The sequence below is a fragment of the Dendropsophus ebraccatus genome, chromosome 2, assembly GCF_027789765.1.
Source record: "Dendropsophus ebraccatus isolate aDenEbr1 chromosome 2, aDenEbr1.pat, whole genome shotgun sequence".
NCBI lineage: Eukaryota > Metazoa > Chordata > Amphibia > Anura > Hylidae > Dendropsophus > Dendropsophus ebraccatus.
This window is the reverse complement of record NC_091455.1, coordinates 12,855,835-12,878,044: the sequence shown is the minus strand read 5'-3', so window position 1 is coordinate 12,878,044 and position 22,210 is coordinate 12,855,835. Positions and strand designations below refer to the sequence as shown.

Genomic DNA, 22,210 nt, shown 5'->3' with positions numbered 1-22,210 from the left:
TTGGCTCACATAGTAAATGGCAGGGCTGCTTCGTGATGCAGAACGGGAGCAGAGAAGATTGCTGTATTGATTTCCAAATGTATGTAAATACTCCGCACAACAACCCAGGATTCTCTGGTTCCCGTCCAGGCGAGCGGCTTCTCTGCCAAATGAACTAATCACAGAGATAATTCTCATTATCGCTCAAATGTTAGAAGGATAATTGAAAAATGAAAGATGACTGGCATCCATTCTGCTCATTGTCCCTTGTGAGATGGAGATGCCTTCGGTCATACAGGGATTTTTTATTATATCGGGGCGGTCACATGACTATTAATGGGAAGATAAACTGAGCAACAAGACTTCTGGTTTATATTCACACTAGTTTTATTCTTGACCCTTGGGGGAATGGTCAGCAGATTCATAATCTACTGTGTAATGTAACAACAGTTATTACCATAACACTTACCTGAAGTCCTGGGGGGCCCGGAGGTCCAGCAGGTCCTAGTGGTCCTGGGGGTCCCTGATATAAAAGATAAGTTAGATTGTTATAGCCTAAACCCATATTACATTTAGAAAGTCCTGATGTACCAAATGTGTTACTTGAAAGTGTATGGAGTATTATTGTTATATACCCCCCAGTACATCACCGCCTATATGGGGGTTATACTTTATATTCATGATAATAATATTTAATGCTCAAATGTCTAAAAATATAGAAAATAAAAAATAAAACGTTCACTATTGGTTGGGTAGTAATTGGACAAGATGTAATATTCATTTAGTACCACTAGAGGGAGCACAAGTACAAGACTTGTTTTGGAAGGATGAATGTAACATGTTTCTATGGAACTTTTTTGGACTCTTTCCATCCTCTCTGGAGTCTGAAGATGCTATTGTATAACTGGACTCATCCTGGTGGGATACTAGTGCTATGCTCACTCATGTTAGATGACTCCATCTCCACTCAGACAATATGAAGTCTCATAGACGGAGAGAAAAGAAACTGCAGCTGCACACCCCTCCTCCCTTCTTTTTTTGCATACAGACTTATAGGGACTAAAGGATGACCGTACAGATTATATATATATATATATATATATATATATATATATATTATAATACAGTACAATGGTGTTCCCTCCTTCGCTCACCTCTGCCCCTGTGATGCCATCTACACCAGGTAGGCCGCCCTCTCCTTTTTCTCCCTGTGGAAAAAATGAAAAAGTGTAATTTATAAAATTGTCAAAGAAAACCTGTTAGTACTGAAACTTTTCTATATAGATTGTGAAGTCTGAGAACATCATGATACAGTCCAGGAGATACCAGGTGACAACCACCAGGGGGCGGGTGACTTTGTCTAGATTCTTCCTAGACCGAAGAGAAGACGGTTGCTACAATATATCTGCAAATTTGCTTCGTCAATAGAGACTATTAGAAGAAAGGAATAACCTGGAGACCCCTGGGCCCTCATATCTGTGACAAGGCCCCCGCTTATCACCTGCCATCTACAGATGGGACCCTTACCTTTCACCATGGAGAAGTAAGGAGGGAAAGAGATGATTATGTGATAGTCTGCCAGCTGTGACATCATATGTGACTAAATGTGGCCACCCAGGGGTTTCCATGTGAATTGCACATTGTACTTTCTCTATAATCCATGAGTACATTTACTGTATGAGGTTTATTGTGTCTTCTGCTGACACCTAGTGGTTGCACAGTGATATTACAATGTAGTAGACACATTCCTGGCATAGACGGCAGATGGTCCCTGATCAGTCAGTCAATCCACTTTGAGTTAGTGAAGAGTCAGTACAGAGGACAGTCAGTCACCAGAGAGTCTAGTTCAGTATACAGAGTCTGGGTCACAGGGGGCTTCTGCCCAGTCTATACTGATACCCATCTATACCAGTCCTGTCCAATGTCTAAAGTATCCTCTACCAGTAACACCAGTAGTAGAGAGGACCCTATCTGTCAGCAAGGAGAAGTCTGAACAACACTCCAGGACCTGCAGGGCTTCAGGCCGGGCCTGGCCATCAGATGTGGCTGCAGTTCTCCATCTACAACCGGCAGGAAGGGAATGTAGATCTGTCTGTGGAACTACAAGTACCAGGAGCTGACTGCTGAGCGGCCCCTACCAGAGACTTAGCACTGAAAGTATGATTAACTCTTAAAATACTGAGAACTTAGGGACCCCTGTATCCCCCTACACTAAGTCCCTTCCCTTGTCTACTGACCTGCAAACTGCTGCATTTATTGAAGTCACTTACAGACGGATTCAGTGGACCCTGATTTATTGGAAAACTAAGTGAGGCGAAAGACAACAGATATAACAGATAACAACAAATATTTGGGGCTGGTACTATAGGGGGCTCCTGTACTGGCAACATTATAGGGGGCTCCTGTGCTGGCAGCATTATAGGGGGCTCCTGTACTGGCAGCACAATAGGGGGCTCCTGTACTGGCAGCACAATAGGGGGCTCCTGTACTGGCAGCACTATAGGGGGCTCCTGTGCTGGAACTATAGGGGGCTCCTGTGCTGGAACTATAGGGGGCTCCTGTGCTGGCACTGTAGTGTATATCTGTGGCTGGCACTATAGGGGGCTCCTCTCCATGCACTGTAGTGTATATCTGTGGCTGGCACTATAGGGGGCTTCTGTGCTGGCACTATAGGGGGCTCCTCTCCATGCACTGTAGTGTATATCTGTGGCTGGCACTATAGGGGGCTCCTGTGCTGGCACTGTAGTGTATATCTGTGGCTGGCACTATAGGGGGCTCCTGTGCTGGCACTGTAGTGTATATCTGTGGCTGGCACTATAGGGGACTCCTCTCCATGCACTGTAGTGTATATCTGTGGCTGGCACTATAGGCGGCTCCTGTGCTGGCACTGTAGTGTATATATCTATATTAAATAAATAAATAAATAAATAAATAAATATTAATAAAAAATCTTTCAAATAAACTTGTATCAGAAAGTACCTATGTCCTGCAGGAAGTGGTGTATTCTCTCCAGTCTGACACAGTGCTCTCTGCTGCCATGTCAGGAACTGTCCAGAGCTGCAGCAAATCCCCATAGAAAACCTCTCCTGCTCTGGACAGTTCCTGACATGGACAGAGGTGGCAGCAGAGAGCACTGTGTCAGACTGGAGAGAATCCACCACTTCCTGCAGGACATACAGCAGCTGATAAGTACTAGAAGACTCGAGATTTTTAAATAGAAGTAAATTACAAATCTATATAAAACTTTTTTGGCACCAGCTGATTTGAAAGAGTTAACACTTCATTAACCCAGATCATCTTAATCGACACTTATTTTTTTTCCCTCTACTTCTTAAGCATTTGACAATCTGATGGGATTTCTGTTCCTGGAAATAATTCACTGTAAAACTTTTCATCCCGTGATGTTTTACACGATCAGCCAGTAAAGGCGGCAGCTGTTCGCCAGCAATACCATTTTGTACAATACACGGAAAGTATCCCCAAACACTTTGCTGTTTCGCCTTCCTTCCCTATACACCCTGAAGGGACTGGAAACCTTCAAGCAATGATCAGCTCATCCGGCCGTCTACATGCTAATCCCTCCAGCCTCCTGAGTGCGGCCCCAGCCACAGCAGCTACATGGGGGTGGGAGGCAGCGGGGGCGGCAGCGGTGCTTGGAGTTTGTTCCAAGATGTTCAAGTGGATGAGATACCCCGAGGCAATGAGATACCCCGAGGCAATGAGATACCCCGAGGTCAGACGGGAGGGTTCACTATCTAATCCATTCAAGGAAAAGTATAAAATAAGAATACAAATGTACTAAAACGAGTTGTATCAGCCCTTCTGGGGTAAAACAGAGGGATGCAAAGTCTGATCAGTGCCCCTATGAACAGCGGAGGCCAATGGATATCCTCCACACACCGTACTTATATATTGCATATTAATATTTTATAATATTTTATAGATTTAGACATTTATATATGCTGCAATGTGTACTCACCCTCTGTCCCTCAGGTCCAGGAAGCCCCGGGCTGCCCTTGGGTCCCTCCGGACCCTGAAATGAGAAATTTTCTTCAATAGTTAGAAAAAAGTTTTTAGCCCATTCCTGCTAATATACTATTGACGCTAGTGTTAATAGCTGTGATACAAGTAGAAGCCTTAGCGGTAACAGTAATAACAGTATCAGCTGCAGTAATAGAATAGTGTAAGTGGTTGCAGTCAGGGGCGTAGCTAATGTCTCCTGGGCCCTGGTGCGAGAGGCCAACTTGGGCCCCCCCCCCCCTCCTTTCACGACCCCCCCGTCCCCCCCCCCTCCTTTCACGACCAAGTGATGCTATTGTTGTGTGTGTGTGTGTGTATATATATATATATATATATATATACACAGTGGTGCCTTGGATTATGAGCATAATTCGTTCCAGGACCGTGCTTGTAATCCAAATCCACTCTTAAACCAAAGCAAATTTTCCTATAAGAAATCATGTAAATGCAGACAATTGGTTCCACACCCCAAATATATTTATTATTCTGTACTGTACAGTAATGGAGAGGATGGGAAACACAAGGGCTGACAGAGACTGCAGGGAGCAGGAAGGAATGAGCAGGGCAGATGTGGGCACATACATGCAGCACTCTCTGTCCGGGGAGAGAGGGGTTACAGCTATGTAGAGATTACCCCCCCCCCCCCCCCACAGTCCTGTCCCCTGATGTAAGCCCCAGCCTGAAGGGGATCTGCTATGATTTGGAAGGTGTTTAGAGTACAGTGCTGTAGACCCCGCTATGCAGGCCATGCCCCTTCTCCACTCGCGCTCCCACCCAATGCAGGAAGTTCTTAAACCAAAGCAATGCTCTTAAACCAAGTCACAATTTTGAAAAACTGTGAGCTCTTAAACCAAAACACTCTTAAACGAAGTTACTCTTAAACCAAGGTACCACTGTATGTATATATATATATATATATATATATATATATATATATATATATATATATATATATATATATATATATATATATACACACACACACACACACACACACACACACACCAAGACAGATATTACCTATTACCGCCATACTGTTACCGACCAAATCCTGTATACTGAGACCAATATTACCAGTAATACCAGTATATAGGGAGGAAACATTACCGCCACACCACAACCACTACCATCACCACCATATTGTTACTGACCAAATCCAGTATACTAAATCACCTCATCCAGTCATATAGAGGTGGCCCCAGCTCTACACAGGCTCTATACACCATATACATTACTGTGCAGTTATATCAGGTGACTCACAGGAGACGTCTTTTCTGATCGGAGTTCTTTCCTTTTCATTATCTTCTCCATCTGCCCTGGGCCGTTATGAGAACTTCTCCGAGCCACGAATCCACAGAATCTGCCAGACAGACATATTAGGCTCCACACTCTGACACCATCCTCATCTCTCTACACAATGCACATCTGTACTGTCCCCTTTACACCCTCATTTAGTGGGCAGCCCTGACTCTATGTGACCTCCTAATATATGCCCCCCTCTGTGTATTCCCTCTCCCCCTATGTTGCCCCCCCAAATAGATGGCCCCCTCTACCCCCTCCCTTATAGATGGCCCCCTCTACCCCCTCCCTTATAGATGGCCCCCTCTCTCCTCACCCTCCCTTATGAATGGCCCCCTCTCCCCCCACCCTCCCTTATAGATGGTCCCCTTCCCCCCCCTCCCTTATAGATGGTCCCCTTCCCCCCCCCCCCCTCCCTTATAGATGGTCCCCTTCCCCCCCTCCCTTATAGATGGTCCCCTTCCCCCCCCCCTCCCTTATAGATGGTCCCCTTCCCCCCCCCCCTCCCTTATAGATGGTCCCCTTTCCCCCCCTCCCTTATAGATGGTCCCCTTTCCCCCCCTTTATAGATGGTCCCCTTCCTCCCTCCCTTTATAGATGGTCCCCTTCCTCCCTCCCTTATAGATGGTCCCCTTCCTCCCTCCCTTATAGATGGTCCCCTTTCCCCCCCCCCACCCTCATAGATGCCCCCCTCCTTTCCCCCCACCCTCATAGATGGCCCCTCTTTCCCCCCCACCCTCATAGATGGCCCCCCTCTTTCCCCCCACCCTCATAAATGCCCCCCTCCTTCCCCCCCACCCTCATAGATGCCCCCCCTCCTTCCCCCCCACCCTCATAGATGCCCCCCTCCTTTCCCCCCACCCTCATAGATGGCCCCCCTCCTTTCCCCCCACCCTCATAGATGGCCCCCCTCCTTTCCCCCCACCCTCATAGATGGCCCCCCCTACTTTCCCCCCACCCTCATAGATGGCCCCCCTCCTTTCCCCCCACCCTCATAGATGGCCCCCCTCCTTTCCCCCCACCCTCATAGATGGCCCCCCTCCTTTCCCCCCACCCTCATAGATGGCCCCCTCCTTTCCCCCCACCCTCATAGATGGCCCCCCCTCCTTTCCCCCCACCCTCATAGATGGCCCCCTCCTTTCCCCCCACCCTCATAGATGGCCCCCTCTTTCCCCCCACCCTCATAGATGGCCCCCTCCTTTCCCCCCACCCTCATAGATGGCCCCCTCCTTTCCCCCCACCCTCATAGATGGCCCCCCTCCTTTCCCCCCACCCTCATAGATGGCCCCCTCCTTTCCCCCCACCCTCATAGATGGCCCCCTCCTTTCCCCCCACCCTCATAGATGTCCCCCTCTTTCCCCCCACCCGTACAGGCTGATAAAAAAACAAAACTTAACTCACCTGACATCGCGCTCCCACGTTGATCCTCACTCCTTCACCTTCGGTCTGTCCCCGGCTGCTGCGCGGCTGCCGGGGGTGTCGCGTCTTAACCCCGGCAGCGCGCGCATCCCAGAACTCCCTGCGCGCCGGAAACCGGAAGTCAGGGCCCAAGGCGCGCAGGGAGTTCTGGGATGCGCGCGCTGCCGGGGGTAAGACGCGACACCCCCGGCAGCCGCGCAGAAGCCGTGGGAAAGACGGAGCCAGTCTCTTGTGACCGCAAGCAAAACAATGCTTGCGGTCACAAGAGTGATTGATCGGGGGGCCCCGCGGGCCCCCCTTGTGGCGGGCCCGGTCGCGGCGGCGACCCCCGCGACCACGGTGGCTACGCCACTGGTTGCAGTAGTCTTAGCGGTAACAGCAATAACAGTACCCGCTTAAGTCTTAGAAGTGACAGTAATAACAGTATCAGCTGCAGTAATAGAAGAAGTGTAATAATATTAGCATTTATCTTAGCAGTGACAGTAATAACAGTATCAGCTGCAGTAACAGAAGTAGTGTAATAGTGATAGCAGTAGTCTTAGCATTGACAGTAATAACAGTATCAGCTGCAGTAATAGAAGTAGTGTAATAGTGATAGCAGTAGTCTTAGCAGTACCAGTAATAACAGTATCAGCTGCAGTAATAGAAGTAGTGTAATAGTGATAGCAGTAGTCTTAGCATTGACAGTAATAACAGTATCAGCTGCAGTAATAGAAGCAGTGTAATAGTGATAGCAGTAGTCTTAGCAGTGACAGTAATAATAGTATCAGCTGCAGTAATAGAAGGAGTGTAATAGTGATAGCAGTAGTCTTAGCATTGACAGTAATAACAGTATCAGCTGCAGTAATAGAAGGAGTGTAATAGTGATAGCAGTAGTCTTAGCATTGACAGTAATAACAGTATCAGCTGCAGTAATAGAAGGAGTGTAATAGTGATAGCAGTAGTCTTAGCATTGACAGTAATAACAGTATCAGCTGCAGTAATAGAAGCAGTGTAATAGTGATAGCAATAGTCTTAGCAGTACCAGTAATAACAGTATCAGCTGCAGTAATAGAAGTAGTGTAATAGTGATAGCAGTAGTCTTAGCAGTACCAGTAATAACAGTATCAGCTGCAGTAATAGAAGTAGTGTAATAGTGATAGCAGTAGTCTTAGCATTGACAGTAATAACAGTATCAGCTGCAGTAATAGAAGCAGTGTAATAGTGATAGCAGTAGTCTTAGCAGTACCAGTAATAACAGTATCAGCTGCAGTAATAGAAGGAGTGTAATAGTGATAGCAGTAGTCTTAGCAGTGACAGTAATAACAGTATCAGCTGCAGTAATAGAAGGAGTGTAATAGTGATAGCAGTAGTCTTAGCAGTACCAGTAATAACAGTATCAGCTGCAGTAATAGAAGTAGTGTAATAGTGATAGCAGTAGTCTTAGCAGTGACAGTAATAACAGTATCAGCTGCAGTAATAGAAGGAGTGTAATAGTGATAGCAATAGTCGTTTCCTCTTCCGGAGGAGAATTATTTGCGTAATATATAATACAGTAATGGCGTTGGTCTTGGAATTAGTCATCAGAGCCGTCGGCAGATGTGTTGAGCAGAGTTGCCAAACTGTTTGGGGTTGGCAGCGTTCCTCAAACCTGAACGGCATTTGACTTATGGATTTTGGAGAAGTTGGATGCCGCCCTAGGACTGCAGGGAACACATGGTTATACCTATGACCTATAGCTAGGGCGCCATCCAACTTATGCAGCTTTGAAGAATAAAATGCTGAATGATTGGGTTAGGAGAAGGGATGTTCATTACCGGAGCTCAGATAGACATCAATGTTATTTTATGGTTTTATTGTTCTTGTTATTAGAGACCTACTTGTGGTCCAGGCTGCCCGACAAGACCTGGGGGTCCGCGTGGTCCGGGTGATCCCTGAAACAAGAAAAATCACACTGAAGACCACACACCAATAGTTTAGGATGATCAGAAAGGATGAGATGATGCTGAGGTCCGGTGTGATGGAAATGCAATGCCGGACCCCTTTGTTCTGGGAGAGATAAGCTGCAGACAGAGCTCTCCAGCCCTCCCTTCCCCATAGAGAATACAGGCTCGCTGTTTATGGGGAGGACAGGAGAGATAAATGGTGGCTGACAGGAGTACGGCCGCCTTTAGAAAGGTCACCCAAGCATAGACTGATATCAGAGAGACCTAGTAACAGGATCCCCATTGATCAGCTGATCTTGGCAACACGTGCTCAATTTTTCCTACAGCGCCACCACAGGGCAAAGGAAGCATTACACAGTTAAAACTAATAGGCGTCCATGTGATGCGTGAATAGGACGGGTCCTCCAAAGGCTAGGTTCACACTGCGTTTTCAGCCTCCGTTTAACGCATCCGTTTTTTGCAAAAACGCATGAAAAACGGATTGCAAAAAACGGATTCATTTGTGTGCATCCGTTTTTCCATTGACTTCCATTATAAAAAAAAACGGATCCGTTTTTTTTGGCGGACCAAAACGGACCAAAAAACGTTGCTGACCCTATTTTTCTGGACGTTAAAAAAAACGTATCCGTTAAACGGATGCTGAAAACGCAGTGTGAACCTAGCCAAAGCAAGAGGCTCCTTCAGCAGCCACACTACAAAGGAGAAGCCCTCTATAAAAGGGGACCTGTCATCCCGGATCAAGTCATCAGGGTGGTCGCTGGCAGCTTCCCCCACCCCACCAATGGGTCACGCAGCATGAAAGGGATAAGAGGTTCTGGTGTCATCGGTGGTGGTTCGAGAAGGGAATATCCCTTTATACATTTAGTATCACAGCTGTAATATTTACACCCGATAAGGAATACATATACTATATATATATATATATATATATATATATATATATATATATATATATATATATAATAAATACTCCAATATATAAGAGGCAGCTTACCTGTTCTCCCTTCAGTCCTTCCATCTGAACCTACAGAAAAAAAAAACAAGCGGACACATTATACTTCCATCTTTTCCACCTTCTTTCCTTTCTTCGCATTCTAAATAGATTATTTTTATTATTTCTAGATTGTTTTGTTTTTTTACACAATGCTAAAAAAAGACAAAAAGATGATACTTACCACACTTCCAGGTAATCCCGGGGGTCCCCCTTCACCTTTTTCACCCTACAAAAAAAAAAAAAAAAAGAAAGAAAGAAATACCATAGGTTACATTGTCACTATCACATATGTAAGTAAAATCTAAGTAAAATATTAATAGACATATAGTTTTGCCATTTAGCAGTCTATAAAAACTCAAATCCTAACACTATGGAAGCCTTAGTGGTAACAAGACTAGAAATAGATATACCGGGTGATGGATTATTCATATAGGTGCAGCCCAGGGGTGTAGCTAAGCTAGTGTTGAAACACTAGCTTAGCTACACCCCTGGGCTGCACCTACTGTATATGAATAATTTGAATTTGAGTCCCGACGTGTTTCCCGCATCAAATAGTGGGATCCTCAGGGGACATAAACCTTTACCCTGGATGAAGGAAAGCCTAGATACATCTCTGGACAACCATTCAGTATCTTTTCCCACCAGTGTGGTATAAAAAGATCAGATGGAATCTGGTGACAAGGCAGATTCTATAGTTTCCTATCAGGCTTGTTTTGTGTCTGGAGAGACTGGCTCTGATGGTGGACGCCTTCCCAAGATGGATAAGCAAAAGGGCTCTACCAGAAGAGGTACAAGGATGGTTCCATCTTCTGAAGACCATTGTGATTCGGATTCAGGTGTAAAATACATAACAAGGTGCAGGAGAAGCAGCAAGCTGTGTTTGGTGCAGCAGCATGCAGCATGTCACGGGCAGCGGGAAAACTCCAGCCCAAGGCAGTGAGGGACAGAGATGACTGGTCAGGTTTTATATTATCTAGTAATGAAAAGTTTTATAAAAATAAAAATCACCTAATCTATATAGTTGGGACAAGTGATGGTCTTAGAGTAGATGTAAGTGGCACCGCCATGGGCCTCACACTCACCCTGTCTCCTTTCAGCCCCTTAAGACCTGGCAATCCGATGCTTCCTTTTATACCCTGTAATGAAATACACAAAGGTAAGTGATCAACAAATGACAGATTATACAATATTGCTAAAATATAATAATAATAATAATCGGATAATAATGTATCACTCACCTCTTTTCCTTCCAGACCTGGCTTACCAGGAAACCCGTCAATGCCCCTTTCCCCCTATATAAAAAATATAAAAGGTTAGATATGGAACAGATTCTACTAAAGGAAAGGACAAAAGTATATGTAATGGCAAAAGCAATCAAAGGCTTATCTTAAAATGTATCTGTCATGACATATAAAAAATAACCACAGCAAATGTGTAGTCAAAGTCTAACCAACATGTAAATGTTACTTTTCAGAAATCAATAAGTACCAATAGGACAAGCGATTTAAAAAAAGTTCTTTACTCAAATAGCCGTTTTACAGCTTCCCACCCCCCCCCCCACCCCCACCCCCACCACCACCACCACTTCAGAAGAAGCAGGATTTCTGTGTCCATTAAGCTCTATGGAGGGGGAGGGGCCAAAGGAGATGAGGAGCACAGAGAGGAGAAAAGGCAGCCCTGCACAACACTACATCCTGCAATCTTACCTCACCAAGATCCCATATAAGCACTGACCTTTCTGATGTGTGAATCCAGTGTTTTATCTGCCCAGACAGTCTCCAAACTGTACAGCTGCTTGTTTGCTCTCCCTCCTCATTCATCCCCCTTGGTTCCCGGCTGCTTCCTTGTGTCTGACACGTGCCCAAGACAGTCAGTGGCGGAGGCGGGATCCGTTTTCTAGCCCGCTCAGATCCCGCCTCTGTCACTGACTGGCTGAGCGGACCTGAGACGTATTGTCTCGGGCCCACGTCAGATACCAGGAAGCATCCAGGAACCGGGGACCTGAGCGCCGCGATGCGGGACCCGCCGCTGAAACCGGGGAGGTGAGTGGACGTCGTTTCCCTCAGCCACCTTCTCCCCGGTCCCAGGAAAAAAATGCCCCCCCTCTGGAGTACCCCTTTAAAATCGCCTGTACTTTTGATTTCTGCAAAAATATTTTAAATGACAGCTACACATTATGTGTGCTTTCCATTTTAATTTTAATTTCGCAGCCCTAGCGGCCTGGTTAGTGCCCCATCTGGCTGCTTATACTTCTGTGGAACCTTTTTATCAGTAAGTTCACTCATCTGCAACACTGCACAGGGGAGTGCACGGCTGTCGGCCAATCAGCATTTACCTTTACTAGGCCAACTGATGGCTGCAGCGCCTAATAAAATATATATATTTTAGTTTTTATTTTTATTTTTACTTTTTTAATATTATTATTGTTTTTGGTTCAATTGCTAAATGTGAAGAAAACCTGTAGATAGAAGACAAGGGCGCTGCAGCCTCTCTAATCCCCCTGTATTGGGTCGGTCGGAGTGACCTCCTGGTGTCTCTTTCTGTATCTATTACTTCAGTCTTGTTCCTTTATGGATCAGATGCTCTAATGTGAGGGCAGCCTTTCTGGATGATAAATTCCCTCCGGTGTCAGATCGCCAGGTCTGCTCATTTTAAAGTTAGGTGAAATTGAATCATGTCTCGCGGCATCAGATCTGCAGGATGTTTATGTATTTGCTGGGTAATCTGATTATATAATGAATATTGAATGAGTTCTGGGCACGCTATAAAAATATTCAATCAACTTCATTATTAATAGGCCTCCGGGATGCTGATACAGCAAGTGCTGCCACATGGACGCCCGTCTACTGGAAGAGACACTCTTACCGGAAGAACTTTTATCCTTGTAGAGTAATACCCGGTAAGGTTGTGTTCACACCTGCATCATAATCTGCATCGATTACATAAATACTGCAGGAACTATAGTCTCCCCAATCAGTATGGCTTACTTTGGGAACTGATGGGTTTGGGGTTAATATCTCCATTTTGATACCAAAAATAATGATGCATTTGGTGCCAATATAATGGACCCCAAGTGTGAGCGGACGGAACCTGGGGGGAGCGTCGGTGCTGTAGCATGCAATGGTTGTGGTTGGTGTAGGGTATGTAGGACTGTCTATACATATAAGACCTGGGGGCCCTAAATAGTAACAGTATCAATACCATGCACCCTCCATAAAGTGCTAGTGCCCCCTCTACCACATTTCCCTGAAAACAATATATATTATTATATTAATTTTTGCTCCCATAGATACACTAGGTCTTATTTTCCATGAAGAAGAATTCATATGTCCCATGCAGAGCAGGGACAGAGTGTATAGTATGGCGGCATCCAGCCCCAAGGGGGAGCTCACCACAGCATACTCGTACAGCACAGCAGGGACAGAGTGTACAGTATGGCTGCTTCTGGCCACTAGGGGGAGCTCACCACAGCACACTCATACAGCAAAGCAGGGACAGTGTACAGTATGGCGGCTTACAGCCACCAGGAGGAGCTCACAACAGCACACTCATACAGCACAGCAGGGACAGAGCGTACAGTATGGTGGATTCCTGCCACCAGGGGCAGTTCACCACAGCACACTTGTACAGAAAAGCAGGGACAGTGTACAGTATGGCGGCTCCAGGCCACCTGGGGGAGCTCACCGCAGCACACTCGTACAGCACAGCAGGGACAGCATACAGTATGGTGGCTTCCGGCCATCAGTAGGCTCACCACAGCACACTCGTACAGCATAGCAGGTACAGTGTACAGTATGGCGGCAGGTGACTGGATAACGGCAGACAATGTGCACCTTTACATCTGGCGGTAGGGAACATCGGGGATGGCGGCAGGTGATGGTCTTCATATCTTGCATGCAGGTGAAGCTAGGTCTTTCTTTCAGAGGAGGCCTTATATTAAGCAATACAGCAAAACCTTTACTAGATCTTATTTTCAGGGAAACAGGGTATTAGCCTCAGATGCCAGTGACTGCGCCCCCCACAGTATAACCCCCTTAGAGCCGCTTTAGAGAGTTACGCGGAAAAGTCCTGAAGGAGTTAAAAGTCACCAGAATACTTTCTTCCAGGTAAAGTCACACAATGTGAGGAGTGTAATATGGAGCGATGTCGAGGTTCCATTCTCAATGTATCAAAGGCAAAAACTAATTCCCGACCCCGGTGATGTGTGATAGCGCAATAAGAGGAGAGACGGGAGAGACGGAGCCCGTCCAGCCGCTCAGCCCTTCTCCTCCTCCGAGGTGTCTTGCCTTTCATTGGGAGAGTGATTGAAGCTCGGAGACACTTCCAGACATCTGAATTATGGAGCGGCCATGGCAGCCCTTTCTTCTCTTACTGTTGGAATGAGTTTGTAGCAATTTACCGAGCGGATTAGCGTTCTCGTAATACGGAGTAAATGAGTTATTGATATTTCATAAGGAGACTTTAATTCTATTATCGTATTCTACATAAAGGAAGAGGCAGAAAGGTGATGTGCAATGGAGCGGCGGCAGATCAGCCGCCATCACCGTAATTATACCATACAGGTGTGAGAAATACTCACTGTGAAGATAGATAGATAGATAGATAGATAGATAGATAGATAGATAGATAGATAGATAGATAGGAGATAGATAGATAGATAGATAGATAGGAGATAGATAGATAGATAGATAGGAGATAGATAGATAGGAGATAGATAGATAGATAGATAGATAGATAGATAGATAGATAGGAGATAGATAGATAGATAGATAGATAGATAGATAGATAGATAGATAGATAGATAGGAAATAGACAGGAGATAGATAGATAGGAGATAGATAGATAGATGATAGATAGATAGATAGATAGATAGATAGATAGATAGATAGATAGAAGATAGATAGATAGATAGATAGATAGATAGATAGATAGATAGGAGATAGATAGATAGATAGATAGATAGATAGATAGATAGATAGATAGGAGATAGATAGATAGATAGATAGATAGATAGATAGGAGATAGATAGATAGATAGATAGATACATAGATAGATAGATAGATAGGAGATAGATAGATAGATAGATAGATAGGAGATAGATAGATAGATAGGAGATAGATAGATAGATAAATAGATAGATAGATAGATAGAAGATAGATAAATAGATAGATAGATAGGTAGATAGATAGATAGATAGATAGATAGATAGGTAGATAGATAGATAGATAGATAGATAGATAGATAGATAGGAGATAGATAGATAGGAGATAGATAGATAGAAGATAGATAAATAGATAGATAGATAGATAGATAGATAGATAGATAGATAGATAGATAGGTAGATAGATAGATAGATAGATAGATAGATAGATAGGAGATAGATAGATAAATAGACCACTTCTTGGTCCTGGTTCTCAGTGTCAGATCCCATCTCTTGGGTATAATGGAGCCCACTAGTCCAGGTCCTATATGGCACAGTACAGATATTATACTGGTATGGGGACAGGTAGGTGTATAGATGATATAATACCGGCCATACAGGTTGTCACCCAGCTCCCCCACAAAGTCTGAGTAAAAGTTTCTGTAACTTGTCAGAAGCAGCATTAGTCAGTTTGGTATATATGGGGGTGTATAAGTATACAGTATTCCTGTACAGTAGCGGAGCAGATAAAAGGAAGCTTGTGGCGGTGACTCAGTGACTCTCATCCCCTCCCCTGGCTCTGCACCGGAGGAGGCCTGGATAATGGACAGGACACAGCTGCACGCCGACAGAGAAAGGATTCACGCCGACCCAGGAGACACACCGGGACCTGCTCATCCCGCTCTCCTCTCCGCAAATTATCTATTTCCAGAATGTCCACATTTAGCTCTGGGGAATTAAAGCAGAAACTGTAACCCCTACCATAGAGCGGCAGGCACAGCAGACTGTAAGGATGAATCCTTTACGGGGGATGGGAGACGAGGAAACAAATCTGATCATCCACAGACAATGCCCCTACTGTCCCGAAAAGTTGTGTGTGACTGTATCCAATATCCAGCTACATACTGACAACACAGGATAACCCTAACCCTACTTATCCTACTAATCCTAACCTTACTGCACCTAACCCTACTGTCCCTAACACTACTTATCCTACTGCACCTAACCCTACTGCACCTAACCCTACTTATCCTACTGCACCTAACCCTACTGCACCTAACCCTACTTATCCTACTAATCCTAACCCTACTGCACCTAACCCTACTGTCCCTAACACTACTAATCCTACTAATCCTAACCCTACTGCACCTAACCCTACTTATCCTACTAATCCTAACCCTACTGCACCTAACCCTACTTATCCTACTGCACCTAACCCTACTGTCCCTAACACTACTTATCCTACTGCACCTAATTCTACTGCACCTAACTCCACTTATCCTACTAATCCTAACCCTACTGCACCTAACCCTACTTATCCTACTGCACTTAACCCTACTGTCCCTAACACTACTTCTCCTACTGCACCTAACTCCACTTATCCTACTAATCCTAACCCTACTGCACCTAGCCCCACTTATCCTACTAATCCTAACCCTACTGCACCTAACCCCACTTATCCTACTGCATGTAACCCTACTGCACCTAACCCTACTTATCCTACTAATCCTAACCCTACTGTCCCTAACACTACTTATCCTACTAATCCTAACCCTACTGTCCCGAAAAGTTATGTGTGACTGTATCCAACTACTATCCAGCTGCGTACCGGCAACACAAGATAACCCTAACCCCACTTATCCTACTAATCCTAACCCTACTGCACCTAACCCTACTTATCCTACTGCACCTAACCATACTGTCCCTAACACTACTAATCCTACTAATCCTAACCCTAACACTACTTATCCTACTAATCCTAACTCTACTTATCCTACTAATCCTAAGCCTATTGTCCCTAACACTACTTTTCCTACTAATCCTAACCCTACTGTCCCTAACCGTACTTATCCTAACACCAACCCTAACTCTACTAATCCTAACCCTACTTATACTATTATTCCTAACCATCACCCTATCAACCCTAACCTTACTAATCCTAACACAAACCCTAACCATACTAACTCCAACCCTACCTATCTTACTAATCCTAACACAAACCCTAACCCTACTTATCCTACGAATTGTAACCATCACCCTATCAGTCCTAACCCTTCTAATTCCAACACTAACCCTACTATCTCTAACCCTACTTATCCTTCTAACCCTAACCCTTACCCTATCAACTCTTATTGTACTAACCCTAACCCAACTAATCCTAACACCAGCCCTAACTCTATCAATCCCAACCCTTTCTCTATCAATCCCAACTCTACTAACCCTACTAACTCTAACCTTACATATTCTTCTAATCCTAACCATCATCTCAATAGTGCTAACCCTACTATCCATAACCCTACCAATCCTAACAACAATCCTACTAACACTACTAACCTTATTCTACTAACCCTAAGGCTACTAATCCTAACACCAACCCTAACCCTATCAATCCTAACTCTACTAACCCTAACCCTATCAATCCTAACACTAACCCTTCTAACACTACTAACTCTAACCCTACTTATCCTTCTAATCCTAACCATCAACCTAGCAGTTCAAACCCTACTATCCATAACCCTGCTAATCCTGACACCAACCCTAACCCTATCAATCCCAACCCTAACCCTACCAAATCCTAATTCTACTAACCCTACTAATCCTAACACCAACCCTACTAACACTACTAACTCTAACCCTACTTATCCTTCTAATCCTAATTCTTAACCTATTAACCTTAAAGGGTTCGAACCTACTGATATGTACCTGTTATCTATATGTGTAACCCCTAACCCTAACTTAACACCAACTTACTCGTACACCGGTCTTCTTAAATTTCCCCTTAACACTAATCGGACTAACCCTATTAATCCTATACTTACAAACCTATCCCTAGGAAGAAAGAATATGCAAAGTAGCTCTCACACCTCTTAAGCAAAGAGATATCCCTTCAAGTCAAGTCTCGCACAGTCAAGGAGCCTTAGAACATTGTTCTAAGGCTCCCTGACTGAGCGAGACTTGATTTGAAGGGATATCTCTTTGCTTAAGAGGTGTGAGAGCTACTTTGCATATTCTTTCTTCCCAGAATTCCTAGTGGAGCAGCAATGGTCTGTAAGTCTCCACACGTCCTTGAGACGGGCTCTCCTTAAGGAGAGTCATTACCCCCTTAAACCTATCCCTACTAACTCTATTTCTAACCCTAATAATCCTAACCCTGACCTCCTAACTCTTCTTGAATTGGATAAAATCTGTGTGAAATCCCCTACAGAAGAAAGTGATACAAATGTGTCTGCCTGCAATCACCAGTAGGGGGAGCCTAGGAGCTGGCTGAAGACACTATATTAGGAAGTATTTTAATACTGTACTGTGTGAGGTCCCCTAGTGGTTGCTGCTGGTATTGCTTTACATTGAAGTGCAGGGGATTTTGAGCTCTGTACTGCCCCCTATAGACATGTTATATGGAGTTATCCAGCACTACATCCGGCCCCCCGTGGTGACCCCCTCCTCCGTCAGCCATTGTCTCTCATCAGATCCTGCTTATGACTCACAATCCTTTCCTATATTTATTTGCTGTCTCTTTCTTTCTATAGGAAATCCTATTTTTTCCTCTGTTTGATGTGGTTGATATTGTGCGTATAAAAACCAGGAGATCCCTTTGATTTGCATTTGATGTTTCATTGAATAGAGTCATTATTTCCACCCACAACAACTTTCCCTATCGTCGGCGGATTACTCATCCTCCTCCGGGACCCCTGAGGCCGCTGCTGCAGATATAGCCCCAAAGCTCCAGCTTAATGATAGCCTCTCATAGATGGGCACAGGGTGTGGGTGAGGATGGGGTGCCAATATACAGTATATATATATATATATATATATATATATATATATATATATAGTGCTGACAGCAACTGGAGAGCATTGTAATCCTGGCTGCAGCCTCTCAGTACAGCAGGTCACAACACTCCATCTGCTTCTGGGAAAGCTGGGTGGGAACCAAGAACGTTTTACCATTCAGAAAATAATAGAGGAAAGTACTCCAGCAAAATTAGTGTCAGAAAGTTATATAGATTTGTAATTTGCTTCTAAATCTCCAGTCTTCCAATACTAATCAGCTGCTGTATGTCCTGCAGGAAGTGATGTATTCTTTCCAGTCTGACACAGTGCTCTCTGCTGTCACCTCTGTCCATGTCAGGAACTGTCCAGAGCAGCAGCAAATCCCCATAGAAAACTTCTCCTGCTCTGGACAGTTTCTGACATGGACAGAAGAGGCAGCAGAGAGCACTGTGTCAGACTGGAGAGAATACACCACTTCCTGCAGGGCATACAGCAGCTGATAAGTATTGGAAGATACTGGAGATTTTTAAATAAAAGTGAATGACAAGTCTATATAACTTTCTGACATCAGTTAATTTCAAAGAAAAAAATTTGGATTCTAACCCAAAGAAGGGAGAACATATCTCTAGGATAGAGGCTTCTAGGCCCCCACCAATCCACATAATAGAGAAGCTGCAGCTCGGGACTCCTATCAACAACCCTCATCCACACATCACCCATCCGCTGGACCCTCACTGATCACAAGAACAGGGGTCGCCCTAGCTGGATCTAATAGGAGGAAGATAGAAAAGTGCTGTACTCAGCTATCTTCATGGCTGTGCGAGCTCCAGTGATCGAACCCCCATAATCAAACACTTATGGCTGCTTTCTTCCAGAAACAGCGCCACCCTTGTCCTCAGGTTAAGATTGGTATGAATGGAGCTGAATTGTAATACCGCACACAACCTGAGGACAAGTGTGGCGCTGTTTTGGGAAGAAAGCTGACTTTTTGCGTGTTTTAACCCTGGACAACCCCTTTAAGAGCTGTAGCTCTTGCACTTTTGAGGGAAACATTTTTTTGGTTCCTTGGCTCTGCTGGTCTCAGATGTCTTTTATATATATACTTTTAGAATAGTTATACTACCTTAAAGTATTTCCCATGTCACCTTCTTCTATATACCCTAGTTAGTCCGCCCACCTCCCCTCCCCCCCATTATTTAATAACTTGATGCTTTGAGTTCAGAGAATTTTTTACATCGATTTTGATGTATAATTTTTCCCAGGACCACCAGGGGGCAGTAGTAATCTTTATGATCTGCTACCGAACCATAGTTCTGCGCCATATATAATAAAACGAAATAATTTATTCACCTGAATTGTTTAACTGTCGGATTTTACAACATTTGTGAAATATGATAAATTCATATGCAATAACAAAGGGCTCTTTCCCTTTAACCCTTTAAATCCCTAAAGCAGCGTTCTCCAACCGTTGCAGAAGAGCTGAAGGCTGTCAGGGTGAGGTGGAAGCTGTGCTTATGTAACAGCTGTAGAGAGGTAGGTTGGGGAAGGGTGTCAGGGCATGATGGGAGTTGTAGTTTTGAAACAGCTGGAGGGCTGCAGTGTCCTGATACCTGTATCCCTAAAGATGTTGCGTGACTGATAAATATGTATTGCAAAGTGTCTTACACAGTGTCTGGGTGCGGAACGTTCCCTTGTGTACACCCTTATATGCTTGCACACTGCCACACACAAGGAGTTTTGTATACACTGAAGTGGCGTCATATGGAGTCAAGAAGGATTTACCCAGGGCCGCTTCCATGCCGAGAGGACAAGTCTGCCTTGAGGGTGCGTTCACACATACAGGATCCGCAGCAGATTTGATTTGAAGTTGGAGATTCAAAGCAAGTCAAATCTGGGCCATCAAATCTGCTGCGGATCCTGTACGTGTGAATGCACACTTAAGAACCTGAACCTGTTCCCAGGCAGAGAAAAATGGCAAGACATGAAGGGGAAAAGGTGTACAAGGACTCTCCTGTTATACTTAAAGGGGTACTCCGAACAGGAGAGTTTTTTAATATATGCACGGGAATAGGATGGGTGAAAATAATAAAGTGTACTTACCTCCCTGGCTCCCACAGCACCACCGGTATCTTACCGATCTTATAGATCCTGGGGCCGTGATGTTGCAGGCCCACCCAGTTAATCAGAGGCTGCAGCGCTGTCCCGCCTCCATTGCTGATTGGCCTGTGACGATACCGGTAGCGCTGCGGGAGCCAGGGAGGTAAGTACACCTTATTATTTTCAAATGACCTTTTCCTGGGAATATATATATATATATATATATATATATATACATACCGTGTATATATATATATATATATATATATATATATATATATATATATAGGCCTGCCTGGAGTACTACTTTAACTCTTTGTTGGCTTAAAGTCATAGTTAGTGTCTAGTGGCTTTTACTGTACGTCCCCCTAATATGTGACTGTGCCGCACCTTATCATGAGTGAAGTCATCTTCAGTAAACTACACCACACTTCCCCATATCTATCCTTTATGGCAGAGCCTAGTCTAACCGGATGCGTATACTGACATCTCTACTAGCCGTTCCTATGACCTGCTGATCAGTTGGGGGTCCCATAAATCAGATCATTATTCAGTTATCAGTAGAAATCCTTTAAATTATTTTTTTTCTTGCAGTACCACTCCTGTCCACTTGGTGTGCTGTTTAGATGAATGATGTTGATAAGTAATGCTGTATATAAGGCAATATTTATTGGAATATTTTTTGCTTTTCTTACAACCCGAGGAATAAATTCTACTAATCGCCTTGTGTTTAATATCACGCTCTGCATCCTGAATGTAACACGCGCGGTACGTCGCGTTCTTTCCAATGGGACCAATTACATCTGTACACATAATTCACCCTCAAACCCCCTTTTTTTTTTTTTTTACCTTCTAAGGTCACCAGCTAATTTCCAATATTGGATAGAATTACATCTATAAATCACCCATCATTTACATAAAAAAATAAATAAAATAAAAATTTCCATCCGGCATTTCGGGCTCATCTCGCTCCGTCAATCCATCACCCTCCCTAATGAATAGGTATAAGACAATAATACCGTATTAAATTGTATTAATGTAGCGAGCGGGGATAATTCTATTTGCAGAGAGTTATTTCCCAGGTGTATATAACACTGCGGGGGCCCCGGCGCTCTCCATTTATATTCTCCCCCATGATAATGGCCTCCACTTAGTCCCATTATAATGGATGGAGGTGTTCACATACTTTAGGCCATTTCCGCTCATATTGTTTAATGAGAAATGAAAATGTTTCGGTGAAATTTGAAGCGGCGGCGTAATGCGTAGAGAGGCTAATCAAATTGACTGCTTTATAACATATTTCGGCGTGGCGTAATAGTCTCCCTGCAGATTCGTAATAATTTATTGGGGGAGTGAAGATTGTGCGCCGGTGTAATTAGGTCTGGGGAAACGAGGGTCTCGGAACGACGCGAAAAAAAATAAATTTATACGGATCGTTCTAAACATAGATGGAGGGTGATAAGTGGTCACGTTTGATTAAAAGCGATTAGTCTGGCGACGTGTTATACGGTGGAGGAGAAGCTGAAACGCCACGTCTCTGAAAATCAAACACTGTAGATTTATAGA

General features: G+C 44.4%; 1 protein-coding gene across 4 annotated transcripts in view; it reads right to left on the bottom strand.

Moving 5' to 3' along the window:
- The window catches only part of COL22A1 (collagen type XXII alpha 1 chain), a 226,443-nt gene that overhangs the window by 90,724 nt on the left and 113,509 nt on the right, over nucleotides 1-22,210 (bottom strand). For all 4 annotated transcript variants that reach the window (XM_069957064.1, XM_069957061.1, XM_069957062.1 and 1 more), the window contains 8 exons: nucleotides 10,875-10,928; nucleotides 10,719-10,772; nucleotides 9,818-9,862; nucleotides 9,637-9,666; nucleotides 8,577-8,630; nucleotides 3,959-4,012; nucleotides 1,134-1,187; nucleotides 449-502 (listed from right to left, as the gene is read on the bottom strand). In XM_069957064.1, coding sequence (XP_069813165.1) covers nucleotides 449-502; nucleotides 1,134-1,187; nucleotides 3,959-4,012; nucleotides 8,577-8,630; nucleotides 9,637-9,666; nucleotides 9,818-9,862; nucleotides 10,719-10,772; nucleotides 10,875-10,928 — 399 coding nt within the window. The remainder of the gene's footprint in view (nucleotides 1-448; nucleotides 503-1,133; nucleotides 1,188-3,958; nucleotides 4,013-8,576; nucleotides 8,631-9,636; nucleotides 9,667-9,817; nucleotides 9,863-10,718; nucleotides 10,773-10,874; nucleotides 10,929-22,210) is intronic.